Genomic DNA, 23,674 nt, shown 5'->3' on the forward strand with positions numbered 1-23,674 from the left:
CCTTCCTTCCTTCCTTCCTTCCTTCTGCCCAGGCTGGCGTGCAGTGGCACGATCTCAGCTCACTGCAGCCTCCACCTCCTGGGTTCAAGGGGTTCTTCTGCCTCAGCCTCCTGAGTAGCTGGGATTACAGGTGTGCACCACCATGCCCGGCTAATTTTTGTATTTTTAACAGAGAAGGGGTTTCACCACGTTGGCCAGGCTGGTTTTGAACTCCTGACCTCATTATCCGCCTGCCTCGGCCTCCCAAAGTGCCAGGATTACAGGCGTGAGCCACCATGCTGGGCCTATTCTTTTATACACAGTTGAGGTGGAGTTCCCAGAACATAGTTTGCACTGTCAGTTCATGCTATAATTTGTTCCACAGTTGAGAGGAAGTCCATGGCACCATTACTGCCCACAAATACTGGCAACTTACAACTACATCTCTGTGCTAGTATACTGTAGAACTACTGTTCTCAAAGTTTTTAGTCTCAGGACTTCTTTAGAGCTCTTAAAACTTAAAGACCCCAAAACTTTAAAAAAATATGAGTGATATATATCAATATTTACCATATCAGAAATTAAAGAAAATGTTTAATTTATTTAAAATAGCAGTAATCCATTGTTAGTAAAGAACAAGTTTTTATGAAAAATATTTTCCAAAACAAAATAATTAGTAAAATTTTTACAATCTCTTAATGATTGTCGTAGTAGAAGAAAACTGGATTATTGTATCTGTTTCTCCATTCAGTTTGTTGTGATATGTTATTTTGATTGAAGCATATGAAGGAAATCTGGTCATACACAGATACATAGTTAAAGATATGGGTGTTTTTCTTTGATATCATACCATAACTCAAGATATGGCAGTTTCTTTTCTATTGTTTTTTTTGAAGTCAATTTTATTTACATAGAATAAAATGTGCTTTTTTAGATATACAATTCCATAAGTTTTGATGAGAATATATGAACCATACATGTTATACAATCATAATACACCCCAGTCAAGGTGTGGTGTTCCCATTTCCTTCATCCCACAAAGTTTCCTCATGCCCTTTTGTAATCACCTCCCTTTCCCTCACTCCTAGCTTCTGGCAATCTCTGAGCTGATTTCTGTCCCTGTATTTGTGCCTTTTCCAGAATATCGTGTAAATGGAATCCTACAGGGCAGCCTTTTGAGTGTGTCTGCTTTCACTTAGCATAATGTGTGAGATTCATCCATTTTGTTGTAGGTATCACTAGTTCATTCCTTTTTTATTGTATGGATGTTTGCTTATCCATTCCTCATTGATGGACGTTGGAGTGTTTTTAGTTTTTGGAGATTATCAGTAAAGCCACTGTAAAGAGTCATGTACAGATTTTTACATGGACTTATGTTTTTATCTCTTACGTGGATATCTACACGTGTGATTGCTGGGTAGTAGGGCAGGTGTGTGTTTTAACTTTAAGAAACTGTAAAGCTGTTTTCCAAAGTGGCTGGGCCATTTTGCTCTACCACCACTAATATGTGAAAGTTCTAGTTGCTCACATGTTCAGCAATACTTGATATTGTCCGTTTGTGTTTTTGTTTTGTTTTAGTCATTCTAATTAGTGTTAGTATTTCATTGTAGTTTTAGTTTGCTTTTCCCTGATGATTCATAATATTGAGTAGCTTTTTTCAAAAAAAAATTTTTATTCTTTGCTCTTTGGCAAAGGACCTATTTGAATCTTTTGCCCATTTAAATAATTGGATAGTGTTTTTTCCTAGGATTGACTTGTAAGAGGCTTTATATTTTCTGAGTATCAGTCCTTTTTTAGAAATGTGTTTTGCAAGTATTTTCTTCCAGTCTGTGACTTTTTTCATCCCCTTAGCCTTCAAAGAGTAGAAGTTTTCATTTTAGTGAGATTCAGTTTATCAGTTCTTTCTTTTGTAGGTCGTATGTGTTGTTCTAAGAAATCTTTGATAATTCAAGGTCACAAAGATTTTTCATTTTTTCTTTTGGAAGTTTAATAGTTTTAGATATTATTTTAGGTCTACGATATGTTTAGAATTAATTTTTGTATATGGCGTGATATATGGGTTGAAGCTTTTTGTTTTTTCTTTCTGCATATGGATATTCAATTGCTCCAGCATCTGTGGTTGCCATGACTATCGTTTTTCTATTGAATTACCTTGACATCTTTTCTCTACATCATCTGACCATTTGTATGTGGGACTATTTCTGGATTATCTGTTCTGTCCCATTGATACATGTATCTGTCTTTTCACTATAACCATACTGTTTTTATTGCTGAAGTTTTATATTTTATAGTAAGTCTTAAAATCAGTAAGTATGAATTCTCCTTTGTACTTTTTCAGAATTATTTTGGGTATTCCAGTTTTCTTGTTTTTCAGATAAGACAAGACATAATTTTGTAAATACTAGTTGCAGTGGGGAAGCTGAAACCATTGATGAACTTTTCATCTTTTGTAACATTAAAATCTGTTTTGTCATGCACATTGAGTGGATTTCTTTTTTTAACCCATGAATACTTTTGTAATATCACAATTTATTTGGAAAATATTGTTTCTCTGAATTATGTAGACTTTCTGAATACTGTCACAATTCATTATTCAATATTTAAAAGTCACATTTATTAATATCACCACTGATCTCATCAGAAAATTCTTTGACTATTGGAAAGGTTGACACCATCGCCTACTGCTGATGGTAGTAGATAAAAATTTTCAAAAGTTTTATTTTTGCCTGAAAACTTAAATTTTATCATTGGAAATGCATACTTGTTAGTTGCTTTTCTTGGAGTCACAGGTTCACTTGGTTTACTTTTGAGAACATGCCTGTCAGATACCCAAGTGTAAACAGCCATAGTTTGTTAGTTTACAATTCAGTCATACGTGGGCTTTTTCTTGAGGCAGCCATTGTATAGTTGATCCTTGAATAACAAGGGTCTTAATTGTGTCAGTCTACACATATGTGGATTTTTTTCAATAAATATGTTGGAAAAGGCTTTGGAGATTTGGGACAATTTGAAAAAACTCACAAATGAACTTTGTAGCCTAGAAGTATTGAAAAAATTAAGAAAAAGTTAGATATATGTCATGAATGCATAAAATATATGTAGAAACCAGTCTTTTATCATTTACTACCATAAAATATACACAAATCTATTATAAAAAGTTAAAATGTATCAAAACTTACACATACACTTACAGACCATACATGGCACAGTTTGCAGTTGAGAGAATTGTAAACAAATGTAAAGATACAATATTAAATTATAATTGCATAAAATTAACTATAGTACACACTGTACTACTGTAATAATTTCATAGCCACCTCCTGTTGCTGTTGCGGTGAGCTCAAGTGTTGCGAATATCTACTTAAAACACCATATGATGCTAATCATCTCAGCTTGAGCAGTGTGTCTCTCCAGTAAATTGTATATCGCAGTCAAAAGTGATCTCTTGCGGTTCTAGCATATTTTTCATTGTGTTTAGCGCAGTACTGTGAACCTTGAATAACACCATGGGACCCATACAGAGTGCCACTGGTGATATTGGAATTGATACTGAGAAGAGAAAAGTCTTGACGTTACAAGAAAAAGTGGAATTGTTTGATACATACCATAGATTGAGGTCTGCAGCTGTGGTTGCCATTTATGATTTATTTTGTGAACAGAAGACATAAACTTATGGTATTGATAAATATAGTTCAGTACTGTAAATGTATTTTCTCTTCCTTATGATTTATTTTGTGAACAGAAGATGTAAACTTATGGTATCGATAAGCACAGTTCAGTACTGTAAATGTATTTTCTCTTCCTTATTTTTAAAATAACATTGTCTTTTCTTTAGCTTACTTTAGTGTCAGAATATAGTGAATAATATAATAACATAGATAATATGTGTTAACTGACTGTTGATGCTATTGGTAAAGCTCCTGGTTAACGGTAGTCTATTGGGAAAGTTTTTGGGGAGTCAGAAGTTACACACTGATTTTTGTTTGTGTGCAGAGTCGGTGGTCCTTACTCCTGAGTTGTTGGGAGTCAGCTGTATTCACTATGCGGTAGAGTTATGTTTGCTTGGTTTTTGTCCCACACAATATTAAAATGTAGTCTGCTCAAGGGCCAAGGTTAAATAAAAGGTTAAATAAAATTAATAATTTTTGTGCCTTTTCATCAAGGACATTCTCAAGTGAAGTGAGACTGGTGTTCAGAGAAATATTGTGATACGTATGGTTATTTCCTATTGTAATGGCTATTTTTATATTTAAAGTACAGGGATTAACCTGGAAACCTAAACCCAAAGTTGTAAGTGGGAAGACAGTAAATTATTGACATTTTAGGAATACCTAAAGTTGCTATCTTGGAAAACAGTCTTTTATTTTAAGAGCTAATGTGGTTATATTGTTGTTTTTATTATCTTGTAGGTGCTATACTTGGTAGATCAGAAACTCAGGAGTGTCTCTTCTTTAATGCTAATTGGGAAAAAGACAGAACCAATCAAACTGGTGTTGAACCGTGTTATGGTGACAAAGATAAACGGCGGCATTGTTTTGCTACCTGGAAGAATATTTCTGGTTCCATTGAAATAGTGAAACAAGGTTGTTGGTTGGATGATATCAACTGCTATGACAGGTAAGAACGCATTTAAGATTTTATGGTAGTACTGAGTAATTTTCATCCTTCCCCTGTTTTTGAAAGGGGAAAGATCAGTGCATGAATTTTCACTTAAATGTTTCTTGCTTTTTTAAAAATGGGAGTATAAAGAATATTATAACATGCTCTAATGACAGTATATTTTAAAGTAATAAAATAAACATAGCATATTTATGTTTTATCTTTGATATATTTTGAATAATCTACCAGGTAGTGAGAACTCTGAAATAAAAACCATTTTCCCCAATGTTGTTAGGATTATAAACTTTTAAAATGCTAGTTTTTTAAGGAAAACATTTAAAAAATTACTTTAAAAGAGTTTATCTGTTGAAAATCTATCCTCAAGAAGAATAAAACTTAATCATGTGTTTAATTTTCTTTCAGTTTCCTTCTTTATGTATCTGGAAGAAATTTATCTTTCTACATTTTTTTTCCTTTTTTTTTTTTTCTTGCAAAGTAGGCCCTTCGCTCTTTACCCTAAGAGACTTTTTTTTTTTTTTTTCTGGAGACGGAGTTTTGCTCTTGTTGCCCAGGCTGGAGTGCAATGGCGCAATCTTGGCTCACCGCGACCTTCGCCTCCCGGATTCAAGTGATTCTCCTGCCTCAGACTCCCAAGTAGCTGGTATTACAGGCATCCGCCACCATGCCTGGCTAGTTGTGTATTTTTAATAGAGACAGGGTTTCTCCATGTTGGTCAGGCAGGTCTCGCACTCCCAATCTCAGGTTATCCACCTGCCTCGGCCTCCCAAAGTGCTAGGATTACAGATGTGAGCCACCATGCGTGGTCTACCCCAAGAGACTTTTTAACTTGACGTTCAGAATTTCATCAGAACTAACACAGTCCTCAAACTACATACTTGTTTAAATTGCTTTACTCTGTACTGGAAGTAAAGTACAGTCGTCATGTTATTGACTGCCTGTGATCTTTCTGTATGGCGTCCCATAGCAGTTAGAGTGATCTGTTCACTGCCTGGGCCACAGGATTTCTGCTGTGGGTAGGTGCTGAAGACAGGCAGAAGCTGTAAACTCCTAGATAAACAGACATTTTGAAGCCAAAGAGTACTGCTGTATAGAGTGAACACTAGATACTTCTGGATCACTTTTGGGAGCCTCAGTTGATTACCTGGAATCAGTGTTTGATTAGCTATATGTGACTAAGAGCTAAATGCATTGAATAAGCCCTTGAAAATTGGATTAATTACACTTTTCATGAGAAATTACAACACAGTCATTTAGATTTAGATATATATTTCATATTTAGGATGTCCTTCTAAGTATGTGAATTTTCCAGGGATTATTTCTATGTACTTATATATTTTAGCTGCATTTCTGATTCTCACCCTCTACTAACAGAAGTGGCCGAGTGATATGTGCTGTTATGAAAGGTAAACAGGAAGAAATTGGGGAAAAAAGTTTGGGAATCATCTTTATCCCAAACTATTTTTTATCATTTAGTTGGAATCAGGGATTCCTATTCTTTTTTGTAGTAGAAAACTACTTTGCTCTTTACCTAAAGACAATACTCCAGCTACGTGAGACTCGATAGTGCCCAAAAGAGTAGTGAGCCATTTTCACTGGAGTCTGCAAGTGTGTTATTCATTGCAAATACTTGCTCTTGGAATGGTAATTAGTATACTACCTTTGTGTCTGGAGGTTAAATGCTAATTTTAAACTATAAAATTTTTGTTTTTATACCTAAATTTGATTGAAAACAAATAGGATAGTAAGAGAAGTAAGAGGAAAAGAAGATTGAAGAATTGTCAAAGTGTGGAAGAAAAGAAAATGATAAAAGAAGAATGAAATTGAATGGTGAAAAGTAACTTTATTGAATTAATTAGGCTAAGTAATCATGTTAATCTGTTGTAATTTGAGACATGATTTTAAATATCAGTTTTTAAATTTATATATTTCTCTTTATAAATTGTTAACATTTAGCTTTCATTTGTCTTTAAAAAACCTCCTGCCAAATAGATGTTGATGTTGAGTATATTTTAGTTTGATTTTGTTAAAACTCCTATCTCCCTGAAATTTCTTCAGCTTTTCACTTAAGAATTAAATTCTACCTTATTATTCTGACAGCTATCAGAAAAGTTCAGTTTGTTATTAAGATACACTATAAGTTCATCTGATGTTGATTTTTTAAAAATAGGTTTAGCTGTTGATTAGTGGGTGATTAGGATTTGTTCTAAAGGCTAAATCCAGGTCTTTTCATGACTTAAGCTCCTATGTAGAAGGCTACTTTATTTTTATTTTTTTGGTGTAATTCTAATCAGTTTGAGTTAGTAGTTATTGTTACATGTTTGTTTTCTGCTTACTGCTCATCTCAACCCTGTTCGTTGCATTCAGGGAATTTAAATCTACACTCTAAAAAACAATGACAGTATTAATTTCTCAGCCTAGTTGGGGTTTCTGATGTTGAAATGTTTCGCCCATGAGATATGAGCTTTTATCATTTAGCATGTGTGTATGTATTTATATGTATATATATACACACACAGTTTTGTATATAGTTTTCAGTTTTTGTATTCTAGGAATACAAATGGGAACGCTATATTTCCTGTGAGCAAAGGTGCTCTTAGACCAAATTACCTCATTGACTTTATGTCCTCTTCAAGCTTTCCTAATAATTAAAAAAATAAAAAAAGATGCTTGCCTTAGGTTGCTCATTAAAAACCAAATTACAGCGATAGTCTCTAGTAGTCAATGTGATTGTTATAAAATCAGTTGTTGATTTTTTTTTTTCTAAAGAGATTTAGTAACAGGAATCCAGGAATATTTTTGTTTTTTAAGAATTATTAGATATTAATATGAATCTTGAAGTTGAATATAAATGACTAATTTATTTTATTGCAGAATAAAAACACCTGTTGTAGGGTCAGTATAGTAATATTGATTTTAATTATTTTTTCTCTGCTTATTTACAGGACTGATTGTATAGAAAAAAAAGACAGCCCTGAAGTATATTTTTGTTGCTGTGAGGGCAATATGTGTAATGAAAAGTTTTCTTATTTTCCGGAGATGGAAGTCACACAGCGTAAGTTCACAGGGAAAATACATAGGTTTGCTCAACTGTAATTGGAAACAAAATATATTTGTGTTGATGGAATAATTTACCCCCACCTCTTCATATTCTTTTTTCCCCCAAAATTTGAGACTATGACAAATATTATAGAATTTTGTAGACCAAATCTGAGTTATTTTTCCCCCCTTTTTCCACAGCCACTTCAAATCCAGTTACACCTAAGCCACCCTATTACAACATCCTGCTCTATTCCTTGGTGCCACTTATGTTAATTGCGGGGATTGTCATTTGTGCATTTTGGGTGTACAGGCATCACAAGATGGCCTACCCTCCCGTACTTGTTCCAACTCAAGTAAGTTATTGTCCTGTACTTTGTAATGTTTTAAATTTTGTATTTTTGAGAAATATTACTATGGTGAAACCCACTAACTTATTACAAATTATTTTCCTTTGGAGTTAATTTTTTAATGTTTATTGTCATGAGAAGTCTAGCTAACTTTGCAAGCTTATTAATGTACCATGTCCTAAACTTTTCTCACTTTAGGGTTAAGGTCGAGTAGAATGAAGGAGTATTTGCGTTTCTATTCCTCTTTGGAGAGTTTTACTTTCATGCTAATACTTTTAGGTATTAACCTGCTTTGCGTCTTGAGAAGTCGTTTATGATGGAGAAGTTAAATCATAACCCTGTCTTTGCCCTCTGTCCCCTCCCGCATTTCTAAATTTCTGTGTCTTTTTCAAGACCACTTGGCAAAACATTTTATCCATGGGGATAGACCCAGGAAGGTAACCAAAAAAGTATAGAAAAGAGAGGTTTCATAAAGGCTTCAGGAAGATACATCCATAAAGATGTTTTTTTAGGGAAGGGGAGCAGAAAAGTAACCTTTCTTACCATATGTTGTTGGTAGATCAAGTATTTTTGTAGATCAAGTATTTTTTTTTGGTTGCCTCATATCAAGTGTGTACTGAAGACTAAAAACTTTTTTAAGGCTCTTGATTGTCACACACCACACCCCAAATATTTCTGGAAATATAGGTGTGGAGGGTAATCGGATTAAATTCATTAAATTTTCTACATTCTCTTATCATGTAGACACTTTGTGCAGGTCTGGTATTTATACGGACTTTTCATGGAAGTAGTTAGTATTCTACAGGCCAATGAAAGCTGATAATTTTCGGTTTTACTTGCTTGAGACGTCTCTGAATTCTAGTAGTTTCTGTGTTTCTTTCAACTCAAGATCACATTACCTCAGCCTTCTGGATCTCTTGGTGTAACTTTGCTTCTTTAATACCAGAAGGATTAATGGTTAAAACTTGATAGAAGAAAATGGTAAAGTACTATAATTTAATGACCAAAACAACTCCTTCCCTCTAAGCTTTATTTATATAACACTTATTTCTCAGTGCTTGCAGTAATCTGTTAGCATTAGATCATGGATTCCCATAATCTTTGTAAGATGTGTATACAGAGAAATAAACCCAAAGGTAAAATACTGTGTTCGGTAATTAGGTAAACATTATTTTGTACATCTTGAGTATTTTAACTTTTAAACATTAGTAACTAAGTTTGTGTTCATTAAGAATCATTTCCTAAAAGTGTTTTAAAATGAAAAGCTTTAGTACAGTCTATGTAGTTTACTCCAAATGACCATAAGATACACTCTTACCTTCTGTCAGTGATAACTTCTAAAAAAATTTGTTTTAGTATCAAAATTTAGAAAAGAGATTATTCATTAATAAAATAGTTTCCTGAATTTACCAGAACTGTGATATGATAGAAACAAGCTGGAAACTACATTTATAAATAAATTTGTTACGGTTTTTATAGAAGGAGTTTTAAAATGTAATCTTATAGATAACACTGATCTGTATACAGTATTGTTGCAAAAATGTGCTTAAGGCTTTTCTTAAAGGGCTTTATATCCTATGTATGTGGTCAGTTTTTAAGAAATACTAAATAATTTAAGGGTTTGTACTTTTAAAAAGGATTGATGTTATTCATAAATAAGAACCAGGGATTTCCTGTAAGTATTCGTACATCTCTGTGGGTTTTAGCTGTTTGTTATGGTTAAAGTTACTGTACACATTTATTTAGTACTTACATGCTCTGTCATGAGTTTATATGAATTTGTATGAATTTCTGAAAAATAAGGAAGAAATGTAAAGATTTTGTGATAGAGTGACCTGGTGTGATCAAGCTTTGGTATGAAAAATACAAGACAGGCCTGACTTTATGCTTTTCTTCTGTCATAAACTATGTTGTGGAAAAGGGGCATTGTCATCAGTGTGAAACTTCACTTTTGTCATCTCTTGCGGTCTCTGAAGCAGTATGGTTTCGTGCTTCAAGTCTTGTTTTTGCTGAGAGGTTTACGCTAACTGTTCTGCAAGACCACTTCGTGGCCATGATGTTACAAAAGGCTTAGTTTTATCTCCTATTTCAAAATAATAATTACATAAAGCATTTACTGAACATTTTACAGTGTACTAGGGCGCTGTTAAGTTACATTATACATAAAGATGTAAATTATATAGGAACGTATAAAAAGCGTAAAATATTTTTTTTCAATGATTTCCAAGTTGTAAGACTGATACCATCTTTGGAGTTTGTTAAAAAATACAAATTTTGGGACCACACTCCTGAAAGTATGGAATGGGGCATGGGATGGTATGTTTTTAAAAGCTTCCCAGGTGATTCTGGTGACCAGCCAGGTATGGAAAACACTAATTTACTTTTATCTCACAGAGTTGTTTATGTAGTAAAATCTCCATTTTATAGATAGAAAAATCTGACCCAAGGACTCTTGGACACTAAAGCTTTGTTCTTATTACTTATGCTGTTCTGCCTCTTTTTTTCAGAAAGCAAATGCCTTTTGTTTCATATAATTCAGTCAACTTTTCTGCTATCTCAAAATCATCCTGTAGGCTAATTTATTTTCCTACTTTTGGATATTGAATCGTTTGTATGACTACTAAAATGAGGAATAACATCATCTTATATTAACATTGTCTCACATAGGACAAAAAGAGAAGTAAAGAAATCATAGATATATAGAAGGGCATATTCATGTGTTTTCCATTAAAAATTTCCAAAAATTCTAAAGTACATTTTGGAATAGGGTTGATGACCCTTTTTAGAATAGAGTTTATGAACATGTGATTGGATTGTAGATAAAAATTTCTGTGCTCGAGTTGATACTGCCAGTTCCTATTAAGACTTTTTCGAAGGGTAGGAGAAGTAGGAGAGAGAGATTCGAAGTCTTAAGGTGACTTCTATATTTCACCCCATATTCATGTCCCCATATTTCAACTTTAATTCCATACCAGTTAGGAAAAGATCTTACAGTCTTGCCATGGAGTTTTGGAACATTCTTCCTCTGAATTCTTTAAGTGCTTTTAGACAGTGCCATAACGTTTGCCATTCTTTTTCTTAGGGAGACTTTTCCTCAAAGCTTTGGCTAAAGGATGGTTTGTAAATGAACTGGTCTGTTGTAAGACATTTTTCTCATTACTAGTAAGCTGGTTCTGGCAGTTAGGTGAGGGATTCTTTATCTCTATGACATTGAATTGTTTACATTTCTTCCTGGTTGTGTTAGTATTTTATCCTGAAGAAGTGGTGTAGGGGTTTAAGTACTTTCAAATCTGGTCTTTCATTATGGTTCCTAATAACCAATAAAAACACAAATTCTGGAATAAATTTAGCACAGTTGAAGGCATAGAGAAAAGCAGTTTGCTGGTTGTTGTTGTTTTTTTCTAAGTCCTATATTTCTATCATAGTTGCATGGTATCAACTTTGTTCTTATTCATCCTGGATGAAAGTCTTGGAGACAACTATTCTTGCCTCTGTCATTTACCAAGTCCTGTTCATTTGCCTTTTCATCCTGATTGATCCTATTGTAGTTCAGGACGTTATTACTCCTAAGGCTAAGATTATTTCTATAATCTCATAGTTGGGCTTCTTGCTTCTATTTCTCTCCCTTCATCTGTACTATTGCCAAAATAGCATTTTACATGTTTGGTTATGTTACTTATGTGCTTAAAATATGTGTGGACTCTCAGTGAGCCACAGCAAAGAATACCAAGTTTGGAGCATGACATGTGGTCTGCCATACTCTCTTTGTCTTTTGGTACTTTCTTCCCATTACACCCCAGGACATCTGTCATATGCATCTAGCATTGTATTAGTTGTAATCCATCTTTTTTATTTTTTATTTTTTATTTTTTTAATTAATTTATTTTTTTATTATACTTTAAGTTCTAGGGTACATGTGCATAACGTGCAGGTTTGTTACATATGTATACATGTGCCATGTTGGTGTGCTGCACCCATCAACTCGTCAGCACCCATCAATTCATCATTTATATCAGGTATAACTCCCCAATGCAATCCCTCCCCCCTCCCCCCTCCCCATGATAGGCCCCATTGTGTGATGTTCCCCTTCCCGAGTCCAAGTGAGCTCATTGTTCAGTTCCCACCTATGAGTGAGAACATGCGGTGTTTGGTTTTCTCTTCTTGTGATAGTTTGCTAAGAATGATGGTTTCCAGCTGCATCCATGTCCCTACAAAGGACGCAAACTCATCCTTTTTTATGGCTGCATAGTATTCCATGGTGTATATGTGCCACATTTTCTTAATCCAGTCTGTCACTGATGGACATTTGGATTGATTCCTGTAATCCATCTTTGAAAGATTTGAGAAAATAGTGCTTGGGTCCTTCTTTCACTTGGCATTCAGATAAATAACCCCAGTTGAGAAAGGCTCATAGTGTGTTTTGTTCTCCCACTAGATTGTAAGACTCTTGAAGATGAGGTATATATTGTAATTACTGCTGTGTGTTACACAGTATTTGTATGTAATAATCATTCAATAAGTGCTGAATTGCTGAATTGAGTTTGTTGCATTTGGAATTATACTGAGATGATAATGTAGTATGTCCAGGGATTCTTTTAATAAACATTCAGGTGCTTTAGGGCTTTGCCTTGAGAGAAATCTTGAGGCCATGATTTTGCCGGGGGCTGTAAAATAAGTTGAAGTATTTCAGGCATTTATAAGAGAATGACATGATTTAGTTCTTTCTGTAATCACAGACAAAGCATCCTATCTGTTTTCATTACCCAGGTCACTTTTCTTTTGCCTGTGCTGAAACTATCTTCCCACTTATAGGAAGATGCTTTTATAATATGCGTTGAGTAAACTGAATGCAAACTGGTTTTTCTAGTGACAGTGAGTCATGAATATGAGGGAATTGATAGACTCTATTATTAAGAAGTCTTGTTGTGGTTAGAGCTAATGCAGTTTCGGTAAAATGGCGCCGCTTTCATAACCATGTGTGAGCTTGTTTCCTGCTTATAAGATCTATATTTGTGCTGATAAAATACCACTTGATAAGAAAAAGAATTTTAAGGGTTAGAAATGACCTGCCTTTAACAAGGCACGAAGTTAGCTTCTTGTTTACTTTTAAAGGCTATATAAGTAGTGCTTCAGTATTGAAAATTAATTCTTTCTTAAATAACATCAGCCTGTTCAATCCTTACTTTATGATAGTTTGTCTAGTTGTGGGTCTGATAAAGACTAAAGCTTTGGGATACCTAATTTAGGCATACAAAATAATCCTTTTGACCTTAACATTAAAGTAATAATAGGTTGTCATTTCATGCTATGTCAGATTACTATCCACTGAGAAACCAAGCCATCTGTGAAAATGCTTTGTGGGATTTTCTTCTTGAACATGAGTTTATGTATTTAAAATTAGTAAGAATCTGAAAGGGTAGGAAAACATTTTTCTGCCAAGTTAATTTAGGAGAGTATGCTGCTTCCTTATTGGGGGAGGGTACAGGAGAAATTTACTAAATTTATTTAGTATTTAATATGCTAATAACAAGTTATACTTACAAAATAAATATTAATAAATATTACATTCATAGAAACACGTCTTGAAATAGGTTGACTACTGATTGGGGTTTATGAACACATCTCTCTTCTGCTTTTTCTCTCATTTAAAATTCTCTTCTAATTAAAAAATTAGTTATAAATACATGTTGGTGGTATCAAGACAAACTGTACAGAAAGAAGTATGAAAAAATAGAATCATTTTCTCCTCTTCCCTTTCTCTGTCACTTTTCTGAAATAATCATTTTTAACAGATTGATGTGTATACCTTGGTACCTTTCTCTAACCTTATTTTTTTGAGTATATATGTTTTCTTTTTTATAAACTATAAACTATTCCACAACTGGCTTCTTTTAATTTAACAGTATATGGAGGACAGCTTTTCAGATTGATATTATTAATCTTTTATTAAATTTTGTGTTTTTAAGTGAAATGTAGTGGAGTTTTATTATACGCTTATGAAATACCAAAATTTGATTTTTTGGTAAAAATTGTATATATTTAAGGTGTACAGTGTGTTTTTTTTAAGCTTAAAGTTTGTATTAGTTTTCTAAGAGATAGAACTCACATCTCACAAATATTTGCAACTTTTTTTTTAGTATGTTTAAAATATGACATAATGCTATTGTCTTATGCGTGAGCATTCTTTCCTGTGTGTTTGGGTGTGTGTATGTATATGTCTGAGAAATAGTGTAGGGCTACTGTAAATGTTGTTCTGTGTCCTACCTTGGTGTGTGATTATTTTTGTATTGGTAACCTAAATTACAACTTACTTTAATATATACTTTTAATTGTGGGGAGAAGCGTCATAAGTTATCTTGACATGCAGCTTGACAAAAGAAATTACTCTCATCAGGCGTATATAATTTATTCCACTTACAAATGCTCAGACAAGGCCAGTTGGAGATTGTCTAAAATTCTATGTCCAAAAGCAAAAAGGGAGGAAGGGGAGAAGGTAAAAAATTTTAACCTTTATCAATAACTTAAAGTTGCACATTAAAATTAATTAATGCACCTTATTTCTAAAAGTGACTTCTGTTTAAATTTTGAAATCTTGAATTCAGGTTTTCTTTGGCTTGTACAGGGTCTCGTCTGTCAATTTACAAATGGGATTGGTGCATGTGGACCAGAGTATGTAATTTATCCTCCTTCTCTGGCAAGGAGATGTGTATTTAAGAGGAAGTGTGTTTGTTTTTTTCCTGTGTTCTTCATTTCCTGGACCTCATCCTAGACCTTGTTCTTTCATTCCTAGTTACTTCATTGCTGTCAAATATATATATATTTAATTAAGATAATAGACGTGAAAAACGTCCCATAGTTAGCTAAAGCTGCTTGTAGCAGATGAACTAGAAATTGTTCAGGGTTTTCATTTTTGCTTAACTGCTCACCCAATGTTTGATTGCCTGTGGTGTGCCAGGCACCATGCTGTGTATATGGTAAAAGTGGCACGAGGACAGTACTTGTTTTCCCTTCTGGGGCCTACAGTTACTGTGTAGGTGAAGTAACACAGGATGATTGTTTGATTGTAGCCTGGAAATGAAGGGTAAATAGTATAAGAAGTGAGTTGCTTTAACAATTTTAGGCAAAGACTGGAGGAAGGGAGGAAAAATGTCTGGTTCCAGATCTGTACTGATTGGGAGAGGAGCCACATGTGGGTGCCTAGCTAATGCTGAGTGCTTAGTAAGTATTCACTGTTATTGGTATTAGAGTAACGACTTCAAAATTGAACTCAAACAGAATCGTTTTTACTGAAATTATTGTTGATATATGTTAATACTTTGAAATTAACTTAGTGTAATAAAAGATTCATTTTGAGTATTATATCAGGCACTATACAGATCACATGACACATATTAACTCATTTAATTTGTTAGTACCATGGGGTTCTGTCCTATTTATCAAGTCCATTTTATTTTATTTTATTTATTTATTTTTTTTAATTTAAATTCTGGGATACATGTACAGAACATGCAGGTTTGTTACGTAGGTATACGCATGCCATGGTGGTATGCTGCACCTATCAACCTGTCAACTGGGTTTTAAGCCCCACATGGATTAGTTATTTGTCTTGATGCTCCCCTTCCCTTGTTCACTGCCCCTTGACAGGCCCCAGTGTATGTTGTTCCCCTCCCTGTGTCCATGTGTTCTCATTGTTCTACTCCCACTTATGAGTGAGAACATGTGGTGTTTGGGTTTCTGTTCCTGGGTTAGATTGCTGAGGATTATGGCTTCCAGCTTTATCCATGTCCCTGCAAAAGACATAATCTCATTCCTTTTTATGGCTGCATAGTATTCCATGTGTATATATGTAGCACATTTTCTTTATCCGGTCTGTCATTGATGGGCATTTGGGTTGGTTCCATGTCTTTGCTGTTGTGAATAGTGCTGCAGTAAACATACGTGTGCACGTGTCTTTATAATAGAATGATATATATTCCTTTGGGTATATACCCAGTAATGGGATTGCTGGGTCAAATGGTATTTCTGGTTCTAGATCTTGAGGAATCACCACACTGTCTTCCACTATGGTTGAACTAATTTACATTCCCACCAACAGTGTAAAAGCATTCCTATTTTCTCCACAGCCTCGCCAGCACATGTTGTTTCTTGACTTTTTAATAATCAGCCATTCTGACTGGTGTGAGATGGTATCTCATTGTAGTTTTGAAGTCCGTTTTATAGATAAGAAAATTGAGGCACTCATAGATGAAATGACTTGGCTTAGAGTCACCCTAGTGGGTGGCAAAGCCTGGGCATTTATATCCAAGGATTATTGCCCATTGATTGAATGGCTTATTTAAATAAATAATTAAGTGGAGTCCATTAAAAAAACCAAAGCAGGGGCTGGGTGTGGTGGCTCACACCTGTAATCCCAGCACTTTAGCAGGCCGAAGTGGGCGGATCACCTGAGGTCAGGAGTTTGAGACCAGCCTTGCCAACATGGGAAATCAACATGGGGAAACCCCATCTCTACTAAAAATATAAAAATTAGCCAGGCATGGTGGTGCACACCTGTAATTCCAGCTACTTGGGAGGCTGAGGCGGGAAATCACTTGAACCTGGGAGGCGGAGCTTGCAGTGAGCCGAGACTGTGCCACTGCATTCCAGCCTAGGTGACAGAGCGAGACTCTGTTTCAAGAAAAAAAAAAAAAAAAAAACCAACAAAGTAGGATAAAGAGATCAGAGTATATAAACTACATTTAAAATAGTTTTCATAGTGACTATATGTGGCCTTATAGGTAAACGACCATTTTACCATCTCACAATTTATTCATGTGTAACATGGTCTCCTTTCTGTTTTTTTCAGCTACATTTGCAGAATACAGATATGAAAATAAATCAAAATAAACTTCTGTAGCCAGTCATAAACCTGATTCTTTTAAGCAGCAACCCCAAAAGGAAAATGGGCATGCCTACATTTCTCTCAGACTTTTAACTCCAGTGCTGGCTACCTTGGGGTGCTCTACTTCTTAGGAAACATATCCAGAATCTTCATTTCACCTGCCTTGGCCTTTCTTTGCTTTCCTTTCAAGAGGAGTAGGATGAGAGAAACTGTAGGCAGTAGGAGTTAATCACAGAGAAATTTTGATGACCTAATTGGATGGAATCATTGCTGTGCAATTGACATGTCAATATTGTTGAATCTCTTAATGTATGTCTTGCTTTCCTTAGTTCAGAAACATCGTCCTCGCATATACTGTATTATTTATAAATTACGTTTCTATTCTGCTTGGCAGGATACTCTTTTTAAAATTTAAAATGGTAAAATTTCTTAGAATGTAAAATAATTAGTTGATATTAAGAGGAAACAAATTCAGAATTTGTCAGTTTTCACATCGTTGGGTAGGAGGACCTTCATTCGTCTTGGTAGTCCTGAAAAGTTGTTGAGTGAGGTATCTCCACCCCCAGAAAAAAATCAGTCTCTCTCTCTCTAGATATAGAGATACAGGTATTTCTTGGAATGGTTTGAATAGTAAATAAAAGAAAACTTACAGTACATATATATACATGTTTAAAAAATCTCTATTTTCTAGAAAGATTTTTTTTTTTTTTTTGTATTCCAGATCTGTGTATCTGTTTGCTAAATATCTCCATTTATATGTCTCCAGGCACTTACCATTCACAGGTAATGATTATCTCTCACAAACCTGGTTCTCGGTAAATGGAACCACTGTCCATTTGGTTGCATAAGCCAGGAAACTAGGATGTCTCAACTCTGTTTTTCACCTTAGCTGCTTCCCCCTAGTACTTACACCATTTCTCAAGGGTCTTCTTCACAGGGAAATCTTTCTCTTCACAGATGTTGAGGGTACTGAATTCCTTTTTATTAGTGCGAATTGTTGGTTAGTCCTGCGCTGCACTACTGCAAGCTTCATGAGAGCCTGGCTAGTCAGTGCCTGGCACAGACTAGTTACTTAGTAAAATTTGTGGATGAATGAATGAATGAATGAATAAACTATTCTTCATTCTTTTCTGATATTTGGCAGTTTTTTTTTTTTTTTTTTTTTGCCCACGTCAGGGGTAAGCAACAAGTCTTTCTTCATCTACAAACCTAATAGCTTGATATTAACATGCAGATTCGATTTTTACCGTTACCTACAGTGATAGTATGTAATATCAAGCTACATTTTCTATGTTGTGAATCCAAAGAGTTTGTTTGCTTTTTGCTTAGTTGTATATTTCAGTGCATTTTATTTTATTTTACTTTATTTTTATTTTTGGAGAGGAGGTACCGCTCTGTCACCGAGGCTGGAATGCTGTGGCATGATTTCAGCCCTCAGCCTCCCAGGCTCAAGATGTCTTCCCTCCTCAGACATCCGAGGAGCTGGGACCACAGGCATGTGCAACCATGCCCAGCTCATTTTAAAAAAAGTTTTTGTAGAGAAGGGATCTGCCTATGTTGTTGCCTAGACTGATCTTGAACTCCTAAGTTCAAAGAGCCTCCTGCCTTGGCCTCCCAAAATGCTGAGATTATAGGTATGAGCTATCACGCCTGGCCATTTAGAAAAATTTTCCTTAACCCCTCTTATTTTGTCATGTAGTTTATACATTCAGGACTGTCGCTGGTGTCTCTGTTTATTCTAATCCTCATTTATTGAGAAGTTTATTAAGTAAACATATATGTGGTTATTTTGTATTTATTCATGTACTTCAGTGAATTTTTTTAAAATTCTGTTTTTACCCTTCATATTTTGTTGCATAGTTGATATTTTGAGGCTTGTTCTTGGTGTCAGTTGCGGTTATTTTATAGCTTACCCTAATGTTCATTTCTTGGGAAATGTATTGAGCGAGACATACTTTTTGGTAAGATGTATGGATAGCATCTACTTGCACAATGCTAGTATGGTGGCATCTTTATCTCTGAAAACACCTGTATTTAAACAAGATCTGAGAGATCCTTGAGCCTTTGGAAACCATATTCTAGTTACTCAGTTGGCATGTATTTCTTTCAAGGGATTAATTTTAATTTTACTCTGGAATACTGATAAGATGTTTTGATAGTAGGATTATCTCAGCCTTTTGGATGAATTATAAATACTCTTGAATCATTATCACAGGAATGAAATCTAGAAGGAAGAAAACTAGTTAAGCAACTGGTACAGATAATTGAGTTGTCAGTTATGTTTTGTCAGTGCTATTGTTCTCTATAGAACTGTTGGAAACTGGGGAATATAACCATCATCCATTGGAGGAATTCTCAGCTTCCCTAGCACTGGTGATGATATTTCTTTTAATTTTAAATTTAGACCTTTACCTATTTTGGGATGACTGGAAAAATGAAAATCATGTTCTCTGTCAGTGTCTGAGTGTTTTTAGAATGTGAGATGTGTGATTACTTGTTTCAGGGCTACCACTGCTTAAGTGCTTCACCTTGATGTGCTGGGCAATTTGGTTTGATAATATTCTGTCACTATGTTTTACTTAATTCTGATGATCTTGTTTTCCTGTCTTAGTTTCTTGCCACGGTGTATTATGGTGCACGCACATAGCCACCAGAAACATTTTTCTGTCTCACCATTATGATTCTGTCTTCCATGAAAGGGAAGTGAGGCAGTTCAGGAAATTCTAGAGGTTCTTAAGACAACTGTCAGAAAGTCTGAGAAACTGATTCTAGCTATATATAAATTTTTAGGGCTGCTAACTCGTTTTTGCTAAAGGCAATACTGCCCTCTAGTGTCCAGAAGGCAATTCCAATTTGTAAATTCCTTGTTTTATGGTTTAGACTCTAGCGGCTCTTAGAAAAATAAATAATCATTATTTAAGACTTGGTTTAGTTTGTTTGCAGGCATGAAGTCATTGGATCAGTTAACTTGGGATTATACTGGAGTCAAGAATTTGTTTACTACCTATCTCTCATATCTAAGGGGTTCTTTTTGATATTACTTTCCTCTGTTTATAAGGAAAGTGTTCCCTATCTTTAAACAATGTAAAATATTGGATCATTGCCAACTTTTAAAATACTAAACCATTATTCTCTTTCCTTCACTTTTGTAACTGATGTGTCATTTTTCATTTCATTCTGGATATGAATCGTAATTTCTTTTGCCTGTGTTTTTTCTTCACAAGCACGCCTTTCATATAATGATAGAGGTAAGATGCATTGATGTTTGTTTTATGGTTGTGGAACTTTCTGTGGATGCATACTAAACATTTTGTTCTTAGATTTTTGTTGTTGTTACTGCTTTACTGTGCATCCTCTATAACTTATACATTTATGTCATAAAGGGTTCTCCCCCACCCAGCTTTTATTATTAAAACATGATTGATTTGACTTGGTAATGGCTTTTAGTTTTAAGGGACTGACAGTATTTATATTTATTTAAGGTAGGATGTAGAAAAAACTATTTTACTTGATTAGAAGTTAACACTAATGGCTCCATTAGTCTCAAAAACCTTGTATTGGTTAATTTTTATAGTATGTCATTAGCTTAAATGTCAGCATGTGTTCATTTTTAACAGGGGTCGATTTTCTAATCCAGCCCATTGTATTTAAATGTGAAATAGATATTTTTAGATAGCTTCATCTTTGGCATCTTTAGTAAATGAACTAGCTACAGGAGTATAACTTTTGATGATATATTGCTATCTGAGGTTTGAGCGTTTAATTAGATTAAAATTCATCCTTCAAATGGAGAACTCAGAATAAGTAAAATGATCAGAGATGACTTTGTAGCTTCCCACCTCTAATAATTTATTCCACTGTTGGTTATAGTAATGATATTGGGTAGAGGTTTGGGGGCAGGGGATTACTTTTTACAGGTTGTCATTTCAGTATGTCTTCTCAACCTGATGTCTTCTGATACCATAATTTTCACATACAAATGAGTAAAGACGGAATGTAATCAGAACCATGTTCTAATGTATATCTTTTTAGTTTTGCAAAATAGCATGGATGTTGTAAGAGAACTGGACATTTAGGGAAGGTTTTAGGAATTCTGAAATCCTTATAGTTGCCTCTCTGCTCCCCATTGGTTTCTCTGTGTAGCCAGGTAAAGCCATATTTTGTGGATGACATCAGAAATTGCTTGTCATTTATGAAATTGATGTCTACATTTGTCTTCCCAGGGGCTTATATATTTTAAAGGTATACATTTTCATTTTTAGAATCAAGTATTGATTTTTTTGTTAGTAAATTACTATAATGATGCCAATTAATTAAAAATAATTTCTAATATTCTTAGATTATGGGATGAGTAAAACTTAGAGATGAATTTAAAGTTTCATTCTAGTAATTTTTTGTTTAAAAAGGCTTAGAGATTTTATAATCTGTGCTATAGTTACTCATTTTTGAACCCAGTCCTTTGAGTATTAAAGAATATTATTTAAAATTCCATTGAAAAGCTCATGCCATTACTAAAGGTTTTGAGATTCTACCCCATGAAGACCTTGTAGACCTTTTTCTCACCCTTTCAAAATTGACCAGTATTCCTTTTAATTGAAGCTTTTACCTTTTAAGTCATTTTGACAAGAATATTTTTTCTGGCTGTTACTATACAATATTGAATAAATTATGGTAAGAGGGTGATCTAAGATTATTTTTTTCTGAAATAATGGTAGCTTAGAAACTTGTTAAACAGAGCCTTGGGAATATATGGGAACTTGAAGTATATACATTTGGAAAATGTATAATGAACTTTTTTTTCTAAATTTAGATAATGAAAATTATTATGTTTTCTAAAATGTTATACTAAAATCGTAGTTTGAATTGCTAACATATTAATTGTGGATTAAAAAATCTATATCTTATTTTATGGATTGAATCATATTCGTGTTGTTGGTATCCTTTAGAACAAAGAGTGGGTAATGTGTAGATTAACTATGGAGACCTTACTAGTCAATGTACATAAAAGCTATTCAAAATCTTAATATTGAATTTAGCGCTGTATTCCCCTCTACCTAGTTATTTTTCCTCTTCAGCTTTCAGCCATTTTCTGCATACTTTAGTTTTTAGTTTTTGGCATCCCCTCTGGTGTGAAACCTATCTCTCTACCTTACAAACATATTTCTATTTAGTTTAAATATGTCTTTATGCAGTTATACAATAACTCTTTGCCCTTGAGGACTGAATGGTTTCCTTTCCTCTAGAAGAGCAGTTCTCAAGCTTTTTTTTCTCCTTTCTCCACATTCATATAAGCAGTCTGCTCCAATCAGTAGAATCTCTCAGACAGAGATGATCACTTGAAGAATGAGGGAGGGAGGGTGTAGTTTTTAACAAAAATTCTCTAGAGGTTCTTGTGTCCCCTCCACTGAGAATCACATTTGAGAGCCTATCCTTCCTATAAGATTTATATCTGACTTCCTTGACCCGTCACTCTACTAAACAGAAACGTTCTTTCATGTTTTGAATGTGGGAAGGACAAGCAACTTTGTAGACCAAAAAAAAAAAAAAAAAAGTCTGAGTTTGAAATGAGTCACAAGAAGTCTTCTGTTTTATCTTACTGCTTAAATAAGAATTGTAAAACCATTTTATAAAGATGGTCTCATTTAGAAGAAGAAATTGCATATTTTTCCTATATAACACCTGCAATGTTTCTGTTGCTGAGGTTCTTTCTAGTACACAGTAAACTTCTAAAACTCTTGAGTGGCACCAGTGAGCGGAGGAGTGATGCCTAAAGAAAGCACTAACTGTCTTTGAGGCATTAGAAGAAGAGATAAAAAGAAAGGCAGAGAGAGATGCATTGATCTGGGATCATATAACATTTCCAAGTGTCTGAGGTGCCACCCAGTGTCATCATATCAGTTGCTTTTGCCACAGAAATTTTAGTTCCTCTTCAAAATACTCATTATGCAGCCTTCCAAACCCTTCTGTTGCTTTTCTCTGGAAGCTTTCCAAAAGGCTTCCTGCGTCTTGCTTTAGTTGCAGATAGGGAACTGAGAGAATGCTTTCAATGAAGGGTTGCATTCTGCTTAGATAGGATTCCCTTGTGATTTGTAGATGCTATATTCCTATTTATATATTATGTTTGCTCTATTTTTAAAAAACTATAGCAGTGCACGTTTCTTTCATGTACCATATCCTGTTATCTACTGTGATGACCACTTCTTTTCTGGATTTTTATTTGTACTTCTTTGCCAGTCAGTTCCAGAACACAGATAATTTTTTTTATCTCAGATCAAAGGGATGAATTGTTAATATGTTTAAAATTAGAATGAACCAAACAGTTTGGTTAAAGAAATATTTACTTACATATTTCCTGTATGTACTTTGTATTTGATACACCTATCTGCAATGTGTTTAAGAATGACTGTGGGTATCTCTGAGATTAATGAAGAAAAAATTTAAACAGTCACTGGAGAAAGTAATAGATCTTAAGGAGAGGTTTTTGCTGATACATAGTCATAATTTGCTGTTTCTGGCACTTTTCAAATCATCCTCCTCGAAGTACACACTGGATAAAACAAATGAAATATTGTTAGGAGTATTCATAGTTAACAGAAAATCTTAGTGGGGAAAATTAGTGAGACTGGATCAGAAAGATTTTAGATCTTTTCTCCTGTGGTACATATAAAGCAATAATGCTGAACGTTATTATGAAAGCTGTTAATTCAGGTTGCCTGCCTTGTGATCACTGTAGATAATTAGTAATCTAATTATGGCAAAATTGAAGTTAATGTCATCCATATGTGTTTACTGTTTCTGTCAGTTGACT

General features: G+C 34.3%; 1 protein-coding gene across 1 annotated transcript in view; it reads left to right on the forward strand.

Moving 5' to 3' along the window:
- The window catches only part of ACVR2A (activin A receptor type 2A), an 87,814-nt gene that overhangs the window by 48,256 nt on the left and 15,884 nt on the right, over positions 1 to 23,674 (forward strand). Inside the window, exons 2-4 of the mRNA XM_023217463.2 lie at positions 4,389 to 4,596; positions 7,542 to 7,651; positions 7,837 to 7,991. Of these exons, the coding sequence (XP_023073231.1) occupies positions 4,389 to 4,596; positions 7,542 to 7,651; positions 7,837 to 7,991 (473 nt within the window). The remainder of the gene's footprint in view (positions 1 to 4,388; positions 4,597 to 7,541; positions 7,652 to 7,836; positions 7,992 to 23,674) is intronic.

This window comes from Piliocolobus tephrosceles, chromosome 11 (assembly GCF_002776525.5).
Source record: "Piliocolobus tephrosceles isolate RC106 chromosome 11, ASM277652v3, whole genome shotgun sequence".
NCBI classification, from domain to species: domain Eukaryota; kingdom Metazoa; phylum Chordata; class Mammalia; order Primates; family Cercopithecidae; genus Piliocolobus; species Piliocolobus tephrosceles.